At 41.1% G+C, this 24,333-nt stretch overlaps 1 protein-coding gene across 3 annotated transcripts; it reads left to right on the top strand.

Annotated features, from left to right (window-relative positions):
- The first annotated feature begins 439 nt into the window (after positions 1–439).
- On the top strand, positions 440–7,012 carry sirt5 (sirtuin 5). 3 transcript variants are annotated; one of them, XM_051377320.1, is made up of 9 exons: positions 440–525; positions 1,335–1,447; positions 1,545–1,678; positions 2,518–2,743; positions 3,791–3,878; positions 4,590–4,643; positions 4,755–4,878; positions 5,958–6,073; positions 6,164–7,012. In XM_051377320.1, the coding sequence occupies exons 2-9, from the start codon at positions 1,345–1,347 to the stop codon at positions 6,234–6,236; spliced, it is 918 nt and encodes a 305-aa protein (XP_051233280.1). In that variant the 5' UTR covers positions 440–525; positions 1,335–1,344; the 3' UTR covers positions 6,237–7,012. The 3 variants fall into 3 exon arrangements, with proteins under 3 accessions (XP_051233280.1, XP_051233282.1, XP_051233281.1); XM_051377322.1 differs by having other exon boundaries at positions 2,518–2,747; positions 3,795–3,878; XM_051377321.1 differs by having other exon boundaries at positions 480–592.
- The last annotated feature ends 17,321 nt before the right edge of the window (positions 7,013–24,333 follow it).

Here is a 24,333-nt window from a genome sequence, read left to right as displayed (position 1 = left end):
AGGAGGGGGTTGTTATTTACCTCGCTGTGGCTGTTGATAGGTTGTTATTTACCTCGCTGTGGCTGTTGATAGGTTGTTATTTACCTCGCTGTGGCTGTTGATAGGTTGTTATTTACCTCGCTGTGGCTGTTGATAGGTTGTTATTTACCTCGCTGTGGCTGTTGATTGGTTGTTATTTACCTCGCTGTGGCTGTTGATAGGTTGTTCTGGAGGCGTTGTTATTTACCTCGCTGTGGCTGTTGATTGGTTGTTATTTACCTCGCTGTGGCTGCTGATTGGTTGTTATTTACCTCGCTGTGGCTGCTGATTGGTTGTTATTTACCTCGCTGTGGCTGTTGATAGGTTGTTCTGGTGGCGTTGTTATTTACCTCGCTGTGGCTGTTGATAGGTTGTTCTGGTGGAAGCAGGAGGCGTTGTTATTTACCTCGCTGTGGCTGCTGATTGGTTGTTATTTACCTCGCTGTGGCTGCTGATTGGTTCTTCCTGCTTCCTCCAGCTGACGGTCGTGGGCTCCGTTTCTGTCAGGTAGCTAGTTAGCATTAGCAAAAACCTCAACTAAATCTCACCAAAAAAAGGACCCAACTCAGCCTCCGTACGTCAGGCTGTCACTTCCATGCTTGTTATATTGTAGAACAATGTATCGTAGTGTTAATGCTGGTGTCGGATATTAATGAATAACAGAATATGATGAAGTAGCCTGCTAGCTGCGGTTGTTTATATGAACTCTTAACTTGTTGTATGACCTTTTTAAAGCTTCATAAAGCCACAGTGACCTTCTGGGAACAACCTCAGCATCCACCCTGTGTCCAAACAAGCTCCTGTTAGTCTGGATCAACAACAATATTCACTAAAGAAGTTTTTTTTTTTTTTTTTGTTCATTCAAACAAAGAGGGCAGCCAGAAGTGATCCATCTGTTTGTCAAAGTGTATCATTATATCTTATATTTTATATTTTAATTAGTCTTTATGTTCTTGTTGTGTCTGCAGCTGCTGTGGGGTGACTTTCCCCCAGCGTGGGATCAATAAAGTCAATCTTATCTTTATATTACCATTATTTTGTGGTAGGATTCTCGATTAGTTGTGGCAATGATTGTGTTTGCGTTATAAATTTAGTTTTGTCATCGTGATGATGTGACGTTTTGTTTGGGGGTCTATACTACAAAACAAAACAAAAACATTTTTCTCTTAAATCTGGAGAACAAACTTTGTAGTTCAGGACGTCTATTTGAAACTACAGAACATTCATAATTCATAATAATAACATTTCATGCAGCTCTGGTGATCACAAGGGAAAAGTCAGCTGTGTTTCAATACTGTCATATTTTTCTTCCCCAGTTAAAACCCAATGATTGTGCGCCAGGTCACCTGCAGAGGCGTAACAAACTCTCACCTGTATGCCCTCCTGAGAAGACCTCGGGTTAGCCAAGACATGGCCAGACCCAGTTCAGGTAGCTCTCTCTCTTCCTCAGGAGCAAATACCCGCATCCCACAAGCGTTCGTTTACTCTCATTTTATTTGTGATGTATTATTTGTGTTTCCGCTCAGACCTCGCTGCATTCAGGGAGACTTTCTCTAAAGCAAACAACATAGCCATCATCACCGGAGCAGGAGTGAGCGCCGAGAGCGGAGTCCCCACCTTCAGAGGAGCAGGAGGCTACTGGAGGAAATGGGAAGCGCAGGTGTGCAGCCGTGTTATTATATTATTGAACTGTATTGCATTATACTGACAGGTGGTTCTGTTATCGAGCCCTGAGGTTCCCAACCACTAGGGGTCGCCAAAGCTTCACGGAGGGGTTGCAAGGCCTTCTTGATTTTAAAGTGTGTTAAGTGTATACACAGTAGGCCTATATCTCCGCATTTGGTCGACTTCTGTGAAGAAATATAAGTAAATTGTCTTATAGAACAATGACCAAGTGTTTAAAGTAATAGAAAACATGTCAGTATAATGTCATACATACCAAAAGTAAATATTAAAGCCTTCACGAGGGCTTATTGCAGGAGTCTGGTATAAGACTGCATTAGCTTTAGCTAGGTATACCTAATAAACTGACTGCAACTAAGTGTACAATATTAAATAATGAATACGGTCCTTACATTTGCTTTCGCCAATCTTTAATATGTGTAAAACTGCATTATTAAAATGTCAATTTTACAATTAGAGTTGTTAAACAGTGATCATTTTTCACAAGGGGAAACTTTTTGCCCTGTAAACCCTGAAGGAAACTTTAATAGCTCTTGAGTCTGTACTCATCGAGCATCTCGGGGTCACTCCAAGGAAGTGCACTGAGAGTTTTACTATGATAAAAAATAGTTCTGACTCAGAGAAGAAACTGAAATACCAGATTATTTGGGAACTCTGTTGTGTGTCTGAAGCTGAGTGGAAACAGTGCAGATGAGTCTGTGCTCAGTTGTCTCTTCTTCCTTCTCTTGTGTCTTCTATTAACAGCCTGTTGATGATTTTCTAGGGAACTTTTCAATCAGCACAGATTTTCTTTTTCCTCACATCTTCATCTTGTAGAAACTCGCCACTCCAGAGGCCTTCTCCAGGAATCCCTCCCGTGTTTGGGAGTTTTACCACTACCGCCGCGAGGTCATGCTCACAAAAAACCCCAACCCCGCCCACATGGCCATTGCCGAGTGTGAGGAGCGCCTGAGCAAACAGGGACGCATGGTTACGGTCGTCACACAGAATATCGACGAGCTCCATCGACGCGCCGGATCCAAAAACATCCTGGAAATTCACGGCAAGTAGAAAACAAGGGAATTACGCTTAATGTCAGCATGGATCGAATAATTGAAGCTGCTCTAATTTGTGTATATCTTTAAGAATTAACAAGTTTGATATTCGATTAAATAAAGTTATTTTAGATTCTTTAGTTCTGTCTTCTAGATTTTGAGGATTTGCTGCTTTTCAAAACAAGAAATTTGATGGCTATTTTTCACTATATTCTGACATTCAGGCCCTTATTTTACTTTTAGAATTAAATGTGCAAATAATTCTTGATTTTTACATGTGCTCATCTCTTGGTGACACTTGACACCTAATTTGTCAATAGTTAGTTAATTGTTTAGTCCATAAAAAAAATCAAAGAATTAGGAAAAATTTTCATAATTAAACTTTGTAAAGACAAACTTTAATTTGTAATTTCACGGGGGCTTAAACGTTTAAAATCCAATAATCTATACCGGTCGATATACTGGTTCTTTAACGCATAGCTGAAATAACTGCTGTAACTCATTTGCTTCTTACTTGTGCAATAGAACATTTGAGAAATATCTCTTTGAATACTTAGTTTAAACAAATATTTTAAAATATTTTGTTTTAAAAAAAGGAAATTAAAGTTGTTGGTAGTTTTATGTTTTGTTCTGTTTCACTACGTTGCAGTTTTGCACAATAAAATGTTTTTACATTCTGTAAAGCTAAATAAAGGCCCAGTCATGCAAAAACAAATCTATATTTATATGTATCATGAAACATGCCAGAATCTTAAAACATACCGTGATACAAAAACTTCATATCCCTCGTCCTTTTTTGCCCATATGGACGTCACACAGGTATGAAATTGTATTAATAATGATCTTTAAAAGGTCTTAAAAAGTCTTGCAGAACACCTGTTTTATGAATATATCCACTCAGGAGAAGCTGGAACTTACAAATGTTTGACATGTGTATTTGATATATTACACACAACAATTAATCAATCGTTGAAATAGTGGTTGATTAACTGTCTGTCCTCCGACTGATTGGTTGTTTCAGCACTAACTTGTTGTCTCTCGTGTTGTGATTCCAGGAAGTCTGTTTAAAACACGCTGTATGAGCTGCAGTCATGAAGCAGCCAATTACAAGAGCCCCATCTGTGCCGCTCTGGAGGGAAAAGGGTAAGAGCTTCATCTGGTGTCGTTCGGTGAATTGGACTTGGTTTGACCTCAACAATATGAAAATTTGTAATTAGAGATATTGATCACATTCATTTGAGCACAAAATGCCAGCAGGAAAAAAAAAAAGCCCTGTTTCAGTTTGTCAGACGTCAGGAGCTAAATAACACCTGATGACGCAGTGGAAGGGAAAATCTGAAATGTCACTTTAAAAGCCACTTATCTGACATTTAAAACTGATGTTTTTAATAGCGGAAATGTTCCACTAAGAAAGTCTCTGCTGTGGGTAAAATGATGGAGGCCCTGTGCTAAAACTATGAATTAATGTCAGAACTGATCATGTAAATCTGTTAACAGTAATTCTTAAGTTAAAGTTAAAGCACTTGGGAGCAGCAGCAGATGAATAAATACAACAAAATTAAGTAAATGGGTAATTGAAAGAATGGTTTTAGATGTTCGCAGATTTAAGATTATTAAAAAACAACAGGGAATAAAAGTGTATTAAATATAATGATATATCTAACCTAAAATAGTTTGGATTTACTAACTTTAATGTATTTTAAATGAGCACTATGTAGTTCGGGCTCAGTATCAGTATAAAATCACGTGAATTTGTAAGAAACAAGCTTTGTTGGAGGAGTTTTAGGTATATCAGGGTGTAATTGCCCTTTTTTACTGACATCAAACGTCTTTTTTATCAAATTGCCTCCTCAGAGCTCCAGACCCAGACACAGATGACGCAGAGATCCCTGTTGAACAGCTGCCCAGGTAAGACACACTCATGTTCTCTTTTAGTGCTCTGCTCTTTTCAAATGAGGTTATTTGTTTTGACAAAGTGTGTGTGTGTGTGTGTGTTGTGTGTGTGTGTGTGTGTTTCAGGTGCGAGCAGACAGGCTGTCACGGTCTCCTGAGACCAGCTGTGGTTTGGTTTGGAGAGACTCTGGACTCAGACATCCTCACTCGTGCAGAGAAAGTGTTGGACAGCTGTGACCTCTGCCTTGTGGTACGTGTGTGTTTGTGTATGCGTTTTTGTTACCTATTGGGGACCTTTTCTGGTGTAAAAATTGACCTTGTCGGGACCAGTAGTCCTCCTGGGAACAGAAGACCGAGAAAGGGGTTTGATAAAGGCTGATTTTTAGTTGTATGTAGGCTCTACGTCGAGTCTAAGCCAGTGACCCACACCGTTACGAGCATTTATACCTGTGCACTTGTCTGTCTGCATTACTCTGAAAAATAACACAACCAAAACTGAAAGTCTGCCTCAACTCTCTCCTCAGTCTATCTCGTATTTTCCTCGTTTCGTTCTTTGCCCCCCCCCCCCCCCCGTTGCCCGTGAAACAAAAGGACGAGGGAGTACAAGAGCGTGTCATGCAGCGAGGCAGCGTCCCATGTGTGCCTGTTTGGGTGTGTGAGGACACACTTGTCTGTGTGTGTGTATGTTTTGAAGAGGGAATCTCAACCAGCATTATTAACTTGTCTGGGTTTTACATGAGTCACTTCCCATTGTCAGACAATGCACACACACACACCAAGCAAACCCATCACAGCTGTTTGTGCTGCCTCAACGTGTAGTTACATTTCTGGGAAGGAGAACATCAGGTTATGGCGTAGAGTACAAGGTTACGCCATAACTACGCCATGGCCACGGCATCAGTTTGACACAGAAGTATAAATCAGGCTTTGAATCAGGCAGTGAATAAAGTGAGTGGGAATGTCCTAATAAGGATATCTGCGTAAACTTGTGTGTGTTCATGAAATTTATATTATTGTAAAATTGAAATGTATAAAGTGCATCAATAATACTGCCAAATTCACTTGTGTACATGGCAGTTTTATTCCCGCACTCATAGATAAATAAGTAAATGCTGCTAATGTTGTTGTAAAAGTTGCTTTGAGCTGTTCCAGACTGTCAAAGTTTATTATATTTATTTTGCCATGATATTTGGAGGAATATTAAAGTTTTAGATGTTAAATTTAGTGCTGTATAAAAGACAAAAGAGAGCAGCACTCTGTCATGTATTATTAATATAGACATCCTCTTTCCTAAACTTATCTTAAACTCAATAAAATCCCACTCTGCAGGTTGGCACGTCGTCTGTCGTGTATCCAGCAGCCATGTTTGCCCCTCAGGTGGCAGCCAGAGGAGTCCCTGTGGCCGAATTCAACATGGAAAACACACCGGCCACCATGCGCTTCAAGTATTTTTGTTTACTGTCACACAATCACACACGTGTGCATCATTTTCAGCACGTTTACAGCATAGACGTTGTTTGTTTCTTGTGTTTCAGGTTCCACTTCCAGGGCCCCTGTGGGACCATTTTGCCCCCCGCGCTGGCACGCCACGAGACTGAGCAAAGTTAAAAAAAGAGTCCTGAACATCAGCTGCACACAGACCAGACTGTCTAACACTGGAGGACTTTATTGGTACACATATCATAAATAATAGGTTGAGTGTCTAAAATGAATGGGCTTCATGGGGAAAAAAGATTTAAATTTAAAAGATCAAAAAATTTAAAAAGAAAAGAAGTTTACTGTTTGTTCATACACATAAATTATTATTATTAAATCATAAATTGTTAGAACTTCGGGCATTTAAGTTCTAGTTGATGCATTTTTAATTGTTTAATTTAATTGATTAACATTGAATATTAAACATTGTAGCAAATACTGCTATGATGCCAAATCACACCAGTGCTCTGTGTTGACTGCTGCCAACATTTATAACAACATATTGTAACTCCTTGCAAAATAATTAACCTTGCTGTTTATAGATATATAAATACATGCAGGCCAACTTCATCACTCACTTTTCATTAAATGCATGGCGACTGTCTGACAGTAGGGGGCAGTGTTTAGCTGCTGCTGTGTACCACTGCACCTCCAAAACTGACTCCTTCCAATGGATCTGTGGGCTGGGATATGTGGGTGTGTGTGTGTGTGTGTGTCAATTCAGTGTCTGAATTTATGGATTGTGATGAATACTGTGTACGATGCCTTCCAGTTGCCATGAGTAAGCTCCAGTTAAACCATGGAAACCAGTGACTGTGCATTTCCACAGCCAGCCATGAGATGAAGAATTTGTGACATGTATGTTGAGGTTTGGAGCATATTCATATGAAATAAATGTATAAAGAGTGTCTCTGCAGAGCGTCCTCGCTGTGTTTCTAAAATACTGCATGAGTTGCAAATGATGCAATCAGAAATGAGTTTATTACCGCAGTGTGTGGTAGCAGAGTGTGCATTAACTGTACAGTCCTCCATATGTTCTAGGCGGCAGTCTGCTTCAGCTGAAGATGGGATTGTGCCTGACACTTCTGTGCTTGGCCACAACCAACCCCCCACTCCTATTGTCTCAGTATAAACACACACTGCACAGGCCGTGTCCAGTCCTGTGTTCATGTGCATTATGCTGCTGTCGTTTATAGCAGTGACTCCCAACCGGGGGGTATGTGGACAGATTGTGGAGTGGCTCACCCAATTTGTAAAAATAGACCATGGTGATTATGTAATATAAAATATCCACAAATATGTGTTGGAGGATAAAAATAAACCCACAAATAGGATTACAAATTGGTGCGATGCTGATCCCTTTCATTCACACAATAACCAATAAGCTACCAAACATCCCACCAACCTCAACACGACATGCTGCTGAAAGTATTGATTATATTTGGAAGATAGCCACTTGATTGTATATTAGCTTCAGCTGAACTTCAGGACACATATTTACAAAGAGTCACTTTTACTGGAGTCGTGTTCTCTTCAAGTCCTTTGTGAACAGGAGGAATCATTACAGCGTCCATAGAGAGCTTTTTCATTGGCCAACCCGGAAGTTAGCACAGCCTTGGTTCCTTCAACGAAAAGACAATGTTTCAATTGGATTACTGCATGATAAAGTTGTGTAATAATCTGCGAGGCCCAGACCCCAGAAACAAGTAAAAAGAATATACACACTAGGTCTATATCTCAGCATTTGGTTCAATTCTGTGAAGAAAAATAAATGTAATGTCTTCTAGATGAAGGGCCAAGCATCGGGGACAAGAAAACACTGACTCTGTCAAATAAAAAAGAATCCTATTAAGTTTGTATGATTGTTAAAAATAATAAACCAAATACATAATACAGACAGAATTAATAAAAAAAAGTCCCCTGAACAGGAAAGAATCTGCTCATTCAAATCGCTAATTTTACACAAACTTATTGGGTTAATGGTACAGTATTGAATATAATATAAAATATCTATAAAATATGTCACTTAGGTTGTCAGTTTACTAAATGATAGAAAATGGGTCCTTTATTAAAGATAAAGGTTTCAGGTGGTTATAAACCAATAAAAACATGCCTATGAATGTTATATTTCTGCCAATAGAGCCTTTTAAATAGTGTTAAATATAATCCCATTTAAAATCCATCAAACAGACATATGGAGCATGACAGGGTCGACATAGGGGGTACTTTATAGGGGTACTTCATACATCTGACAGGGTTGTTGAGGCACACAAAAGGTTGGGAACCACTGCTCAATACGTTCTCTGTTATTACAGGCAATCTTCTGCTTTGGCTGAAGATCTTATTGTTCCTGACACTTCCCTGCTTGACCCCCCTCCCCCCTCCCCGACTTCATCCATCATCTCCACATAAACACAGACCGTGCTCCGGCCAAGTCCAGCTCCCTAAACGCTCATTTGCAGTGGAGTGGCGGACGTCAACAGAGGTTATTAATATTTGGCTAATCTGATCCTGGTATTCGTATCAGCTGCAGGAAATCTCATCGCACCACCTCATTCCCTCTCTTCTCCTTTCTCTTCCCTCCTCTGCTTTCTCTCGGGCTTCATTTTTGGAAGTGCTGTTTTCCCTTTTCTGCTTTCATCTGTACATCTGCCATGTGTGTGGTGTTTGAGACGCCATGCATCCCCCCCCCCCCACTACTCCCCAGCTACGCCTCCATCACCTGCTCATTAGAGAGAGGATGATGGTCCGACGGTCCCCTATGACTCTGCTCCAAAAATAACAGAGCCAATTTCCCGCCTGTTAGGCGGCGATTTCACACCAATCTGAGTTGTACTGCCAGCTAGGCCTGTCGAGAGAGAGAGAGAGAGAGAGAGAGAGGAATAAGGAGGAAAAGAAAAGCGACGCAAGGAAAAGAAAAATGTAGGTCAGAGTGTAATGTGTCTGAAAATACAAGTTCTTTATCCCATAAACACCCCGCCCTCATCAGTCAGCAGAGGTGGAACGAAGTCCATTTCTCAAGAACTCACTCGCATACAATTTTAGCTATTTTGGGAGACTGTTGCAATTTTAAAGGAATAATCCTGCACATAACCCCCCAAAGAAACACAAATTGTAGTTTTTTACACGTTGTTTTCTTGCAGCTTTTGAACAAACAAGGTACAATTTGTTGATAAGCAACTTTGAAAATTGCTGCAAGGCAAAAAAAAAAAAAAATAAATCTTCGGACAAAGCCAGGCTAGTTGTTTCCCTTTGCTTCAAGTCTTTATGCTAAGCTAAGCTAATTGGCAGCTGGATCTATCTCTCAGCAAAGACGGCAAATACACATAATTTCCTAAAAATATGGTACTATTCCTTTAATTTAGTCTATTAATTAATTTAGTTTATAATGTGTAAATTCAGTTGAATAAAATTTTGCCCCAGGACTCAGTCCATGTATGATAATCATGTACTCTGTGTTTTACTATCAGATATACTTACTTGGCAGATTATGGTTTTACATGCAAAACATATTATGATCTATTTACAAAATAAGATAAAATAAGACAGTAATTAGTTACTCTTCTAGTTATATTACTTTTCTGCTGCTCCCTACAAAATTGGTAATTGTGTCTCTTTTGTTAAAATCACAGTAATGTGAATATTTCCAGCCGCTTCCAAACTAGTTTCCTCCACAATTACAAAAATGAATCTAAGGATGTGATTGAATTGTTGGATTTCAAATCAGTAGGAGGTGACAACAAAAGTAAGGTTGAAACTAATTATTTTTTGGGGGGTAACTGTAATATTATTACTAAACTTTATCAGTGAAGAGTTACAATACTAGTTACTGGGGAAAGTAATATCATTACTGTTATATTATTACTAGTATAATAGTCCCCATCCCCAACACAACCACTAACAACCCTGATTAGTTGGACTTCTTAGTCACTTTAAAATGCAGGACTTTTACTTGTAATGGAATTTTATTTTACCTTACTGTATTTCTAAATGAAAATGATGAGGCTGAAAACCACACAGTCTGCACCTTTCTTCCACCAGGATTGTCTATAAACACTTACACCACCAAAATAACTTGCTATATGCTAGATAATTCATCACACGGTGGCTTAAATGAGGGATTTTATGTGTGTATTTCTCCCTCCTTGGTGTGTGTGTGTGCGATGTAAACCAGTGTGAATTCCTTTATAAAATGATGGCGGCCTAGAAGAAGTGTTGCAATGAAAAGAAGAATTACAGCGTCCTCTCTTCAGCCAAGGCCAGAGCGAGGTTACGGTAAATATCTCCATCAATGTCACAGTGTCACCAGTCACCACGTCAGTGCGGTTATTTCCCCACCCGCCTCACGCCACCAGTTTTATGAGCTGTGTGCCCGCATGTGACCTCTAATGGACAGGGGCTTGTGTTTGTCTGCGAGCGGCTTGGAGGATGGAAGCAGTGTAGCTGATTTCCCAGAAGTCTGTCAGCTTTATTTTGTACAAACATTTGAAAATATTTCATTAGTATTTGTTCAGAATTATCACCTCGGGCCACATGTTTGGCTTTGTGTATTTCAGTAGCCGTTAGGGTCGTTAAAAGGAGAGAAAATAAGATGCAAAGCGACAGTGGATCATGAACAAAGTTTATATAGTCTGATATTTAAAAAGCAAATGAGTGCACAGAGCATTTATGTCCTATTTTGATCAATGTAGATGTTCATATTCCCACGTCACCGGGGACGTACCGCAGCTAATGCCAACACCTTGGGATACCTCGATTAAATGTACAGTATGTGTATGTATGTGTGTGTGTGTGAGTGTGTGTGAATAATTTGTCTCCCCACAACTTCTCGTTCAGCCGACAGAAATTCCAATTAGAGAATCTTTCCCTCCTTCTTCACACACTGGAGCATCATATTTTATTCATTCGTTTGGCAAACTGTGAAAGTGAATTAACTTTTGAGCCACGATCCCACAGACGCCCCCATCCCTCCATCCACCAACACACCTGAAACTCTCAGAGCTATTGATTTTTAATTCACTCTCAAGAAAACTTATACTTTATTCATTCTGGAGAGCGAGAGAGAGAGAGATAGAGAGAGGAAAAAAACACTTTAGCCAGAGGATCTGCAGTATGACTGTGTAGGATATGTGTATATTTCTCTTCTTGTGAGGACAAAGTGGAAGGATGGTTTTATTCATCACATTGAAAACTTTAATGATTAAACAAGTTTAATGAATGAATTAGCCTCAAGGACAGTGATCAGCATGGTTTAATGTTTGTGCACAAGCAATGCTCGTATACACACGTCTGCGCTCACGTACCTGTGAGGATATTCATTGACTAAACTTCAGTGATTTTCAACCTGCTTTGTAGACTCACTAAATGCTTCGCCCAGTAGATACTGAAGACTTTCTCCTCTCTTTTGGTGCTAAAACTGTGTGGGAATAATAAGAGAGAGGAACCTGCATTGCAGAACCAATCCAAAGACAGCGGAGACACACGGACGTCGTACAATACAACATTGCTCAGGACATTTTCAATGTTTTAAAAAGCTATCCCTATGTGACAAAGCAGCTCTATTTCACTACGGGGGGAGAATGAGAGGAGAGCACTGGTTCTGGTGAGGCGTTTCCTTGAAGTAACTGGCGTATGTTTGTTAGTGGCCATTCACACCACTGTTCAAGTAACTCCCCAGAAGATGGGTGGGCTTTGTATCATTACAATGTGGGTAGTATAGGCAAATAAACAATGTTCAACTTCCCTCCAGGTTGCACCGAGCTCCCCGCTCATTTGTTCGAACTACAGATTGTACTTCTGCATTCTTACATGCCCGCTGCCAGGAAGATAAAAGTGATATATATCTTAAGTTAGCAAGTTACTTCTGATAGCTAATGTGAGCAAAATGGAAGCTATTTAGCTAACTAACAATTGATGTAGATTATCTAGCTAGTTGTGACTATATTGTATGTATCGCGTTTATCTTTTAATCTTCAATATGTGGTGTGGCCCAGTGCATTCTGGTTGTTTAAGGTTTTCTACCATTCGAGCAAAAGGGAATAACACAGCCCTTTGTCTCTGTTTTCTATGATCATGTAGGGAAAATGTAAAACATATATGCATCTTTCTACTGCAAAGACAGCCCAGTTTAACTAACTAACTAACCAGCTTTCTAGTGGTGAAATACCCCTTTAATTGTCTCCCTGGCCCTAACGCTAACCTTAACCTCCAAACAGCACTTTGCAAAGGTGAGGACAGGACAAAACCTCTTCACTCTCCAAAATGTCCTCACTATTTAAACATTTCTTTCAAAAATGTCCTTATAATATATTCAATTTCCAAACTGTCCTCTCTCTCCACAAATGTCCTCTCTCTCCACAAATGTCCTCTTTTCAAAATTGTCCTCACGTTTCAAAACCGTCCTCACTTTGAAATATACCCTTACTTTGCCAAATATTTTCCAAATGTTCTGATGATCCAAATTTTCAGAAATGTCGCTGTAGTGCAAAGACATGCATTCAAAAATGTCCCTACTCTCCAAAACTGTCCTCGCTTTTCAAAATGACCTCACTTTCAAGGTCTACTAATCAGATTGGTCCACATACAGATAGAGGTTCAGGAGCGCGCGCACACACACACACACACACACACAGAGGTTGTTTACTGGCTCTACCATGGTAGAGTTGAGCTAATGTGTTGCTGTGGGAACTAAGATGTGTGTAGCGCCTCAGCAGAAGTAAGCCTGCAGCACTGCTACTGTATACACACTTTCCACATCATTTCTCACACACTGTTGAGCAGTAAAGGGGCACATGAGCCTCTGCACGTACACTTGGACATTTATCTCCAAAATGTCAACTTTTCATCTACTGAGAAAAAAGCCTTGTTAAAGCTCTGTGATTAATGATATGAAACACAGAGTTTGTTGACTGCAGCTCTACAGACTTGAGTGCTTTGCAGGGATGTTTTCTTAATCCTGTATGTCTGACCATTACTGCCCACACCCACAAACATTCTGACCATTCGCGCCTGCACAGTAGAGATTTTGTGTCTTCTCCTGTCCTGCAGGTGTAAATACGTTATTTTACTGCGTCAGTAACAACTGAGAAATATCTCCAAATGTCAGACTTGCTTTGCTTTGCTTTTGTTTGGCGCTAGCTAAATCCCAGGAGCAGCAATCAAAACTGCCCACTCCTGTGAGATTTGCGTTGGGTCTACAGATCATTTTAGTCCCTTAAAGGTCATTGTAGTTTGGTTTTACAGCACGTTTTGTGTCTGATAAACCCACTGCACGCTACCTTCAGCGGCAGCATCAAACAGGAGTCTGAGACCAAACCAGAGCTAAAATGAGAGCGAATATCAGACATTCATCAGGAGGACACAAATTTGACACCTGGAGGATGATAATGTTGCTATGTGTCTGTAACTGTGTCGGCAACTGCTACCATTTTAGCCAAAACAACTTCATTTAGTGGCACCTAGAAGTTTCAGATTACAACTAACTGAACAAGAATGAGAGCGGGCTGTGAGGTGTGTAGGAGAAACTACGGTGGCCACAAAACTCGCAATAAACAAAGGCCCCCAATTTACAGCCAGTGTTTGATTTGTCCATTCTAGACTACTGTAGAAACACGGCGGTTCAACATGGCAGACTCCATGGAAGGCGACACGCGGCATCTGTAAATAAAAACAGCTCGTTTTAAGGTAACGAAACACATTGATTCCTATATTCAGGTGATAATACACTGATTAAAACAAACATGATAACAAAGAAAGATAAATCCTCCTCAATTTAACATACTGGACCTTTAATAAGGTGAATTTACCTCAGAGCTGCTTGTCATTACTTTAACTTTATGTTCCACCTCATAGGACAAACAATAAGCTCAAATAATTCTGACATACTAGTCTTTTTGTCAGGACATTGCGTCAGCTTGTTTTCAGGTTTTTCTGCCCCCTTGTGACCAAAAATCAGCCTTTAAAAATCACCAAATTAAGTGATTTTGTTTTCATTTTCCACCAGACAGTGACAATATATATGTGAATGTCAGCCATTTTAATGGTGAAGATGTTTCCATTGTTTTGTTTTGTACGACAACAGTTATTCTTAGCACCTCTCTCCGAGTGTGTGTGTGTGTGTTTGCTGCAGAACAGTGTTGTTTAACAAGCTTAGCAGGATCAGGTGCTGAGTAATCTGCTGGTAATGAGGCTCAGTGGTGAGTGTGTGTGTGTGTGTGTGTGTGTGTGTGTGTGGGAGAGAGAGAGAGAGAGAGAGAGAGAGAGAGAGAGAGAAAGAGAGAGTGTGTGTATAGATGCATGGTAGCATTTGAGTGTGTGTCTTTCAATTATGACAGACCAAAACACACAGCTCTACATCTGTATTAGCTCAGTCAGAGTGTACCACATCCGTTTTCCTTTCAGTCTCTATTTCTGCACTCCCCACTCATCCTGCTTGATCTTCTGCTGCTACCAGCTACACGTGTGTGTGTGTGTGTGTGTGTGTGTTTGTGTGTGTGTGTGTATGTTGCTGTATGATTGCGTGCAAACATACATACATCTATGTTATCTATCTGTGTTGGGCAGGGTTTAACTGAATTAAGATGACTGAGGCTGGTGCTCTTCCCAATCGCCCCAGATTGGGCTTTGGAGTGAAAATCCTCCAGGGAAGCACTAATCCCTGACTGTCGGGAGCAATTTTTATTCCGTAAGCAAAGCTTTCTCGCTCTCTCTCTCTCTCTCTCTCTTGCTTGCTCCCTCTCTTGCTCGATCTCTCTATTTATAGCCCTCTTAAACTGCTCTGCGTGCCACTGTTTACATTTAGTGCCCCCACTCTTTAGATTTAGAGACCCCCCCCCACTCCTCCTCATGCTCCCTGTCCTCCCTTGGTTCCCCGGCAGAAGAATTAACAGCAGGACATCTCTATTGACTAGCATGCTCACATAAAGGAGGGGACGATGATGGACAGATAGAGAGATTATGAGGAAGAGGGCCAGACAGATAGAGGTAGAGAGAAGAGGAGGAAAGACGAGGGAGATGTAAAGTGACAAGCAGATCCGAATGTGTATTCCAGGCGGTCAGGCAAGCTGTCTGTGTTTTGAGAAGACAGACTGTGATAGAGAGGGGGAAGAGGCTGTGTTTTCAAGGGAAAGGGAGGAAGATAATGTGTGTTTGGTTTAGAGGAGCAAAGAAATGGACACACAGATTATGCTGATTTTTCAAGTGACAAACCATTAATGACAAGTGTAGTTTGTGAGGGTTTTGAACAAATTGACATAGGCTATTTGCCAGGAGTTACATGTGAAGATGGATACCACTCTCACGTCTGTGCAGTAAATATCTTGAGTTATATCTTCCGTGGCTGACAAATGAAGCACGGAAATAACAAAAACTGCAGTTCCTCCAAAGGCCACTTGAGGCTGGCTGCAGAAGTGAGTCAATCTCCTTAAGGCCCCATATTAAAATGCCCAACTTTACAGCAGAAATAAACATGTTTACAACCTGGTAATAAAAAAGGTTTCAGTCTCTATAGCTAATTTCCCCGTTCGTGGCAACTGTACAGGGTTGAATTTTTACATAGCTCAATGTAATTATTAAAGCTTAAAGTTATGGATAATTAAGGGCTGCTGGATGCCGTCACAGGTGGTTGTTTTCAGTAACCAATCTGCATTCAGCCCGCCTCAGCTCCACGTCTTTGCTCATCTTTGGATTAGCCAGAAACTGGCGGTGTCAGGACTACCGAGATGGCGACAGCTAGAGCTCTCCAGCTACAACGAACGCTCTTTTTCCTGTATTTAGATAGCCTACATGCTAGGCTTGTCTACGTTAAAAAGACTTTTGAAAAAGAAGAAGTTATAAGTAAATAAGTATAAGCATGTAGTCGCATCGTAAGTCAGATAATGATAGGAAAACTTTAACTAAGCTACATTCACATGCATCAGTTTGTGTACGGAGTAAACAAATGGAGATTTTGTTACCTTTGAACAGAGCCAGGCTAGTTGTTTCCCTCTGTTTCAATTCTAAATCATATTTCCCGAACAGACGTGAGAGTGGTGTCAATCTTCTCGTCTATCTCTCGAGAAGAAAGCGAATAAGTATTTTTCAAAATGTCCAACTATTCCTTTAACAACCTCAGGAAGATTTTTAAAAAACAAAACAAAACTTTAAACTCAAGGTCCACTTACAGTTTTTTCCCGAACTCTCAAACACGTCACATTGTGTTCCTGAGGAGAAGACTGAATTTTACAAATGCAAGCAAACTGCACAAATTACAGAGGTCAGCATTTCTCCTCCAGAATCATATTCCTGGTGCTGCGGTGCGTTTAATCCACATCACCGCACGAGGAGATACAATTAGCAAATAATATAATTGATTCGTTGAATAAATAAATGTGAAAAAAATCAAATCTTTTTCTGATGGGGTTGGGCTTGGAGAGCTTGAACTCTTGACCACAGTATTTTCTAAAATCCTCTGTACTGATAAACCTCATCCATTTATTGTTTGTTTATTTGTTGGGGACAATTCTGCAGATGTTTTATTGTCAATAAATCCCATGAAAAGACCAAAAACCAGCAACGTGTTCGTCTGTCTCTTAATACTTCCTGACTGCCCGGCCCTGTCTGTGGCTCTCACTCCAAGCCCGCTGGTTGTTACTGATGTATACAATTGGGTCACAAGTATATAGTTAAACGGAAAGTAAAAACTAAATAACTTCTGGTCACTGTAGTATTTAATAAACGTTACTCAAACTGGAGGAAATAGTGCGTTTGTTGGGGACTATTTTCCGTCATTTGGTGCTCTTGTGAGTGTTTGGGGCAGCAGGGACATATATGTGGGACTGAGACAAAATAAAGTGCAGTGTGTGTGTTCATGTAATGTCACCCAGTGCGACAGTGTGGCTCATTTATGTGTATTTAATACTTTTTAACAACAGTAGAGCTCTATAGCACAGAGGAAGAAGACAGGCTTTGATACACACACAATACTTGTTGGTAGGATCAGTTCATTGTTGCTTTGAGGTCTTTTTGTGGGATTTACTGGCAATAAAGAAATATATTATAGCACCAGACTTATCCTTTAAAATGACTTTCTAAAAATAGACTTTCTTTCATAGATTTCCACCAACGTTATAAGACCACGCTGTCGTCCCGTCCTCTTCCCCCGAGCCTTCCTGTTTGTTTCTGTGGAGGTCAGCTTGCCCCCTACAGCTGAGAAGTAGCAGTTTAAGGCAGCAGCTAACATTTAGCTCATTATGTAAATGCTAATCATCAGTTGTAGCACAGACCCCCAGGGGTTTAGAGATGCTCAGACACAACTAAGGCTGGCAAACCAGCATGCTGCATTAACAATTCTAGTACATAAACAAAGCGATTTACGGATTGCGAGGCTCCACGGTGTTAATCTGTCAGTTTTGTTCCCTGCACGCAGTAAAGCAGCGGTGATGTAAACTAGTTATGTCATTTAATGTGACGGAGCAGCCTCGTCCTCTGTGTATTTTACACTCAGATGAGGCACGCTTCCACTTGTGTTTCCTGCCCAGTGTCAATAACATAATCAGATGTGGGGCTCACAGCTGCTCTACCTGTGAGTGTGTCAGTGTGTGAGTGTGAGGAAAAACAGACAGAGGAATACAGTGCTGTGTGTGGACAGTGACACATTTCTTGTTGTGTTGGCTCTATCTTCCAGCACATTGGATTTGAAATGAAACGGGGCGGGGGGGGGGCAGCGTCTGACTTTCAGTGTTTTTTTTTTACTTTGTCTCGCTGCACTGTCCAAACACAAAATGGGGTTACTGCTGTTGTTTCAGTATGGACGTACACACCCTGACACACCTTATAGATGGTTTTGTATCTTCTTACCCAGCCAGTATTCCTTTGTATAATGCTCATATTGGACGCCCAGTGCCAACATTTGGTGTTAGTGAGATAGAAAGGGTGTGGAGGTCATGTGTGGGTCATCCGACTGTCATGTGGAAAACAAAATAAAACCAAAGAAACTGTGTTTGTTAGTCTTTCTACTGTTCCAACAACCACAAACTCTTAAATCACAGATATAGATGATAAAAACTGCAGTTTCAGTCGCCCTACTCAGCTGCATATGGAGCAGTCAGGCTACGGAAACAAACCACAGAGAGGCTACGATAGTAAGGCAGAGGGAGTGTTACGCCACTATATCTTTAAATAGCTAATAGTTGTTTGCGGCTACATTAATGTATTAAATCTCATATATATATATATATAACCTTTCACTACAGTTCCTTTTCCATTACCACAATCTTTTCTTAAACATAACCACGCCGAGACAAGTTCTGCACTGTAGTTATAAGGACGTTTGTCTGTTGCGATTGAGGCATTATTTTTACTTGATTTTGGCTTGAAAAACTGGTTCTGAATTGGATTATTTTAGGGTCCCGTATGTAACATTCAGGAGGATCTATTGGCAGAAATGGAATATAGTATTCATAGGTATTTTTTCATTAGTGTATAATCACGTCAGTATGAACTTGTTATGTTTTTGTTACCTTAGAATGAGATATTGATATCAACAGACACCACGGGACACCTGTGTGGACGTTGAACCGCCAGATATCTAAAGTAGCCCAGAACGGACAAACCGAACACTGGCTCTAGATACAGAAGGGGCCTTCACGTTTTTCGCATGTCTTACGGCCACTGTAGTTTCTCCTTCATGGTGGGAAGGGTAGGGTGAAGCGACAGTTGCGATCTGCAACTGGTACTTTAGTGCAACATCCAGTGTGCAACTACACCGCTAAATCTGCAACTGCAAACTGCAACCTCACAGGCATTACAGCGATTGGAAGAATTTGGATTAATTCTTTCTTTTAGAAGATCGGTTCCTCAATAGACACATAAAGTGCTTAACAATTTGTAAGATGTGAGCTGTGTTGATGATCACAGTGCTAGTTATGAAGGTTAGATGTATCAGCACTTCTGTGTAGCTAGAGTGTATTTGCGGCTCCACAGCTCTGCTCAGCTTTCCAGTTAGCTCCCGCTCATTAGCTCCTCCTCTGCCAGCTGAGAGCTCTGATCTGCAAACATTGATTGGGCTCAATAATTCACACCGCCGCTTTAATATTTGATGTGTGGAGCTATAATCTGTCGGGGATAAGTGCCAGTGTTAAGTGTGGAACACACATACACACACAGCTCCTGGTGGTTTGTGATTATGTCTGTGGCTTTCCCTCCTCTCTGTCTCCGAGCGGTTTCAGAGTGTCACTGAGCCGCTGCTGAATATTTGATGTGTCAGGTTGATTGTGAAGTCGACCCCAGACCGCGGTCACCGAGGGTTTCTCTGTCTCTCGGCCGGTTCCTGCATTGATCAGACTGGCCACCTGCTACTCCCTCATCTGAAAATAATATAACTATTGAACCGCACTCGCAGAACAGGTAGTACAAGAGAAAATACTTTTAACTCGCGTCAACATCTGGACTGTGAGAGCTGAAACCTTCATTACAGTCTGATCTGTTCTATTAATCTTTCTAAGCCTTCTTTTTGGTTTTTAGTGAAGAGGAACATTGTCAGGATTTAGCAGGTCTGTTAAAGTTAATGTCAATTCAGATCAATGAATTTATTCCGTCAATGTATCCGCGAAGACTCTCAGGCATTCAGGTCTGAGGATATCAAGTTGTCAGTTAAAGGCAACATTTGTGCAGAAAAATGTTAAGGGAGCAGACTTATTGTGATTTTATGAAGCTCTCAGTAACTACAAAGTTTTGACATCTCGTCTTTTACTTCTACTTCCAGTTCTGAACATGTTTGCCAACGACTGAGAGAAAGGTTCTGTCGGTGCAAGACTTCACACACAGTATCACTGTCTGCTTTTCTGTATTACCAACATTTCAGCTTCACTTCTTTTCAGTTTTACCTCCACATAAAGTGGTGAAGACAATCCGGATAAACTGAATCCGAAGTTGTTCTTGTTATAGCGACATCACTATATTTCCAGATTAGCCATCACGGTACTTTGGTGAGTATAGAGCGGTAACCCATAGAAGTGATTGTTAGAGCGCACGCCGCATGGTTGCAACCATCGCTGGGGCAATTCCGGCCAGCATGTCATACTCCTTTCTCTCCCCATTTCCTGACTGCCTCTTAACCAGTAGAGGCAAAAAATGACCCCCACACCCCAAAACAAAATCATACTCTCCAAAAATGTGCGTATTCTATATAAAAGGGCTACGTGTCTAAAACAAGTCTTTTGTCACTGTCATTTGCTGATCTTGTGTCCCCACTGTGAGGATGACATTGTTTGACAGTGCTTCCCAAAACATGTGACGCAAAAAAACAATTGTGTGACTGTTTTCTGATCTTCTGCCCACTGTTAAAGTTTGATTGAGGTATTTGTACACCCAACCATCCACTAAGACCTCCTACCACTTGCAGATTGCAACCAACACAATAATAATTGCCTTCAGAAAGTACGGTGGCCGCGAAACTCGAGGAAAAACGTGAAAAGCCCTGTCCTAGAGCCAGTGTTTGGTTTGTCCATTCTGGGTTAGACATGGCAGACTCTGTGGATACAAACAGCTCATTCTAAGGTAATAAAAACACAATTATTCTTATTTTCCTGTGATTATAATGAAAACATGCCTAAGAATATTATATTCCACTTCCGCCAATAGATCCTCCTTAATCTTACCCACTGGACCTTTAACACTTATAGACTGCAGTGTAGTCAACAGTTGATACATCCAGATACTCCGTCTCTACAGAAGCGTTTGAGGAACCATTTTAATCTTCCTGTGACTCACCTTTGGGATCCTTCCCAAATGATTAACAACCATGATGCTAATAATGTGCTGGTGCATCAAGAGAGGCTTTAAAAACATTATCTATATACATATAGAGTTCATATGTTGCAGGTCCGTCATTGGACATTCAAACAGGCTATAGAGGATCTTTCATGCCACATGCACACAGTATACACCATCTGTGTGACGTGTGATTGAGACAATTGTGTTTTCAGAAGCTTTGCTGAGAATAAGAGTTTGAGCAAAATCCATTTACCTTTTACTTGAGAGAAATCCTGCGCTGTATTCCACCAGGATGACCCTAATCCTACTTTACAGTCCACAGTGGCATGGAAGAAAGTCATTAGGTCGAGACTGCTGCTCCACAGGGAATTATTATTGTCATCATCCACCGTATGGTGAAGTCTTATTTAGTGTGGCTCAGAGGTGTCGGGAGAATTAAAAGCCTGCTTTTTCTTTTAAACTTCTGCTTATAAGCGGCGAGAGAACAGTTAGTCTGTTTAATCTGTTATCACCTTCAGCATCAGATTGAAGTGTTCTTTTGTGGCTTGGCAGGGAGATTTTATCATTCATTTGGATTCATCTGGAATTGTATCAATTCAGGATCGCATTCATATTTTAATCGTGTTCATGTAAAATTCCCTCACAAGCACTCCGAGGGAAATTCATAAAAAAACACTGACAATCTGCCAGGTTTTTTTTAACTTTCAAAGACGCAACTGGTGCCATATGAAAGAGTTCTGAAACTGTATGTGTTTGTATGAGTGTGTCTGTGTGCATGCAAGCAGACGTGTGTGTATGTGTGTGTGTGTGTGTGTGTGTGTGTGTGTGTGTGTGTGTGTGTGTGTGTGTGTGTGTGTGCGCGCGCGTGCATGCGTGTGTGTGTGTGTATTTAAATGATAGTTGCTTTGGAAATGTTTTTCAGCTTCCCTCCAACATCTCTTGCTGAGGGAGATGAGAGGAGCTGACACACAGAATTAAAAATATCTCTCAATAGCACTCCCACACACACACTGCAACCCGAGAGGCCACGCACACACACACACACACACATTTACACGCGCAAACACACATTAACACACAGCCTACTGCTGAACACTCTTTTTTTCTTGTGTCTCTCTCATCTTTTTCATTTCCCCTCTTGTGCATATGGATGCATACGTGCAATCTGCTGCCTGTTGAGCTCTTTAAAAATATGTTAAAGCAACAGTATGGAGGTTGTCACAGACAGATTTAAAGGATTAACTAGAATCTTTTTTCATCCGTTTTATCTTTTGACCTAAAGTGTTTGCATTTTCATACATGCTAACATCATGTAAAGATGTAAGATTGAATCCGTTTAGCACTCCAGAGTGATTGTGTGGACAAAAAAGGTTTACGAGGTCTTTTATTGGCTGTATAAATATCAGCTTTTATGCATGAGAGCTGGTTGCTGTGTTCATCTATTCCTGTCTTGCACATGAGAAGCATGGAGCTAATTGTGTTTGTATGAATGGCAGCAAGCAGGTTTATTCATGAATGCAAACAACACTGCAGCAGCAGCGGCTTCCTCAGCCCTGGTGGAGGGCTCCTATTCATGAATGTGCTGAAGATCCCAGTCTGCTAAGTTCCCATTTATCTGTCTCTGTGTATTGCTGCCAACTGGCTCCAATCACACACACACACACACACACACACACATCACACACACACACACACACACACACACACACACACACACACACCCAAGAACAGGAAATCACCTGGCTGTGATTGCGGGAGCGGGTTACCGGACAAATCAAAGCTGCGATCTCGGGGTCACCTGGTTCGTGGCGGTGTTGGACTTTGTCTGACATTTTGAAAGTTTATTATAAATTTATGTATTTACTCACACACACACACACACACACACACACACACACACACACACACACACACACACAGCTACCATTGCATGTCTACACCGTCATGGTTGTTTTTGCGTAGTTGGTGGGAAGGGGTTTGTGTGGTTCGGTCACCTCTGAAGCTTTCATCTGCACCACCCCGTCCTTCATGTCAGAGCCTCAATTTGGAGAAATGTCAGTGAGCACAATGAGCCGGCAGGGCAGGGCGCTGTGTCACCGCGGCGCAGACAGATACAAACACATCAGCTGCACTCATCATCTCAAACCACCTGAAAGAAAGTAAAGAAGAAAAGAGAGAGGAGAGAGAGAGAGAGAGGGAGAGAGAGAAAGGGAGACAAAAGATTGAGAGAGAGAGCCAGGGTGTCAGATTGGGAAACACCTCAGCGGCATATCAGTCACAACTGCTAGCCTTACTGCCTCTGTTGCCATGGCAACGGGGGACCGTCAGGCATCCTGGAGGGAGGGATGGTCCAAAAATCTGCAGCTGTCACTTACTTCAGGAGAGAGAGAAATGGAACCTGTGTGTGTGTGTGTGTGTGTGTGTGTGTGTGTGTGTGTGTGTGTGTGTGTGTGTGTGTGTGCTGCCTGGCTGCTGTATCACTTCACTTCATGGGGAAGATGCAAAACAGGAAAGATGAGACACTTTTGAATGAGCCAGTGGGGATGTGAGATGGAAAATAATGCTGCATTTTATGTTCCAAAACAATTTAAAGCAGTTTAAGCGCTGCACCGTGGACAGGTTTATTTATACAGCACCTTCTGTACGGGGACGCAGCTCAGAGAGTTTTAGACAGAAAAATAATTAGAGAGCGGAAGCAGAGAACTTAAATGGCTATTTTAGCACATTTAGACGCACCTATAAAGTACTAAAAAAGGAAAGTTTAAATTAAAATCTGCAAAAGTGATGAGGTAGCTGAAAGCCAGGCTAAAGCTAGGTGTTTTTTTAAGAGGTGCTTAAAGGCCTCAATTGATGATTCTGTCCTCGGATCCAGAGGGAGACAATACATTTTGGTTGAAGCAGCTTCAGCAAAACTCTTGTTTACTTTTGTTCCATTTCAGCTCAAAGGCTCGTCATCTATGCACACACAACCATCATATACACCTTGTTCAAGTTCATTCCTGACCTTGGAAATCATTTGTTGTAGGAAAAAACACAGATGCTGTATAACTGAAGACTGTATAATAAAAAAAAGGCCGTTTGGAGCTTAAAATCTTCATACTAACTGTAAGTGCAGGGACTTAACAACGCGAGTATGTGAGCTCTTTTCACTCTTAGCCGGAACACCAGAAAAAATCGTATTAGTCTCCCCTCAGATGAGGCTCAGATTGTCTTTCTTCGTACTGTTGTGATCTCGACTCTGCAGCCTATTGATTTAAAAGACGCTGGACGATAGTGAATATTGACCACATAGTAATTGACCGTGTGCATGTAGAGACTTTTTGTTAGGAGGGCCCAAAGTGCTTCACATTGACATGTTCATTGATGAGCTGGTCCATTGACTTCCTCAGAGATCTTAGCGATCTGACGCACATGTGCAACAAAAAGCAAGGTCATCGGTCAGGCCACCGAGACACCTGCATTTGTCTTCTGAAGGTAC

Source organism: Dicentrarchus labrax, unplaced genomic scaffold, assembly GCF_905237075.1.
Source record: "Dicentrarchus labrax unplaced genomic scaffold, dlabrax2021, whole genome shotgun sequence".
In the NCBI taxonomy this organism is placed as follows: domain Eukaryota; kingdom Metazoa; phylum Chordata; class Actinopteri; family Moronidae; genus Dicentrarchus; species Dicentrarchus labrax.
This window is presented reverse-complemented; position numbering and strand designations above follow the sequence as displayed.

Bases quoted from the DNA above. Each gene is read 5' to 3' on its own strand.
- sirt5 (XM_051377320.1), top strand. From the start codon at position 1,345: ATGATTGTGCGCCAGGTCACCTGCAGAGGCGTAACAAACTCTCACCTG. The intron at 2,744-3,790 runs GCAAGTAGAAAA...TTGTGATTCCAG, and splicing joins AAACATCCTGGAAATTCACG to GAAGTCTGTTTAAAACACGC. The intron at 3,879-4,589 runs GTAAGAGCTTCA...TTGCCTCCTCAG, and splicing joins GCCGCTCTGGAGGGAAAAGG to AGCTCCAGACCCAGACACAG.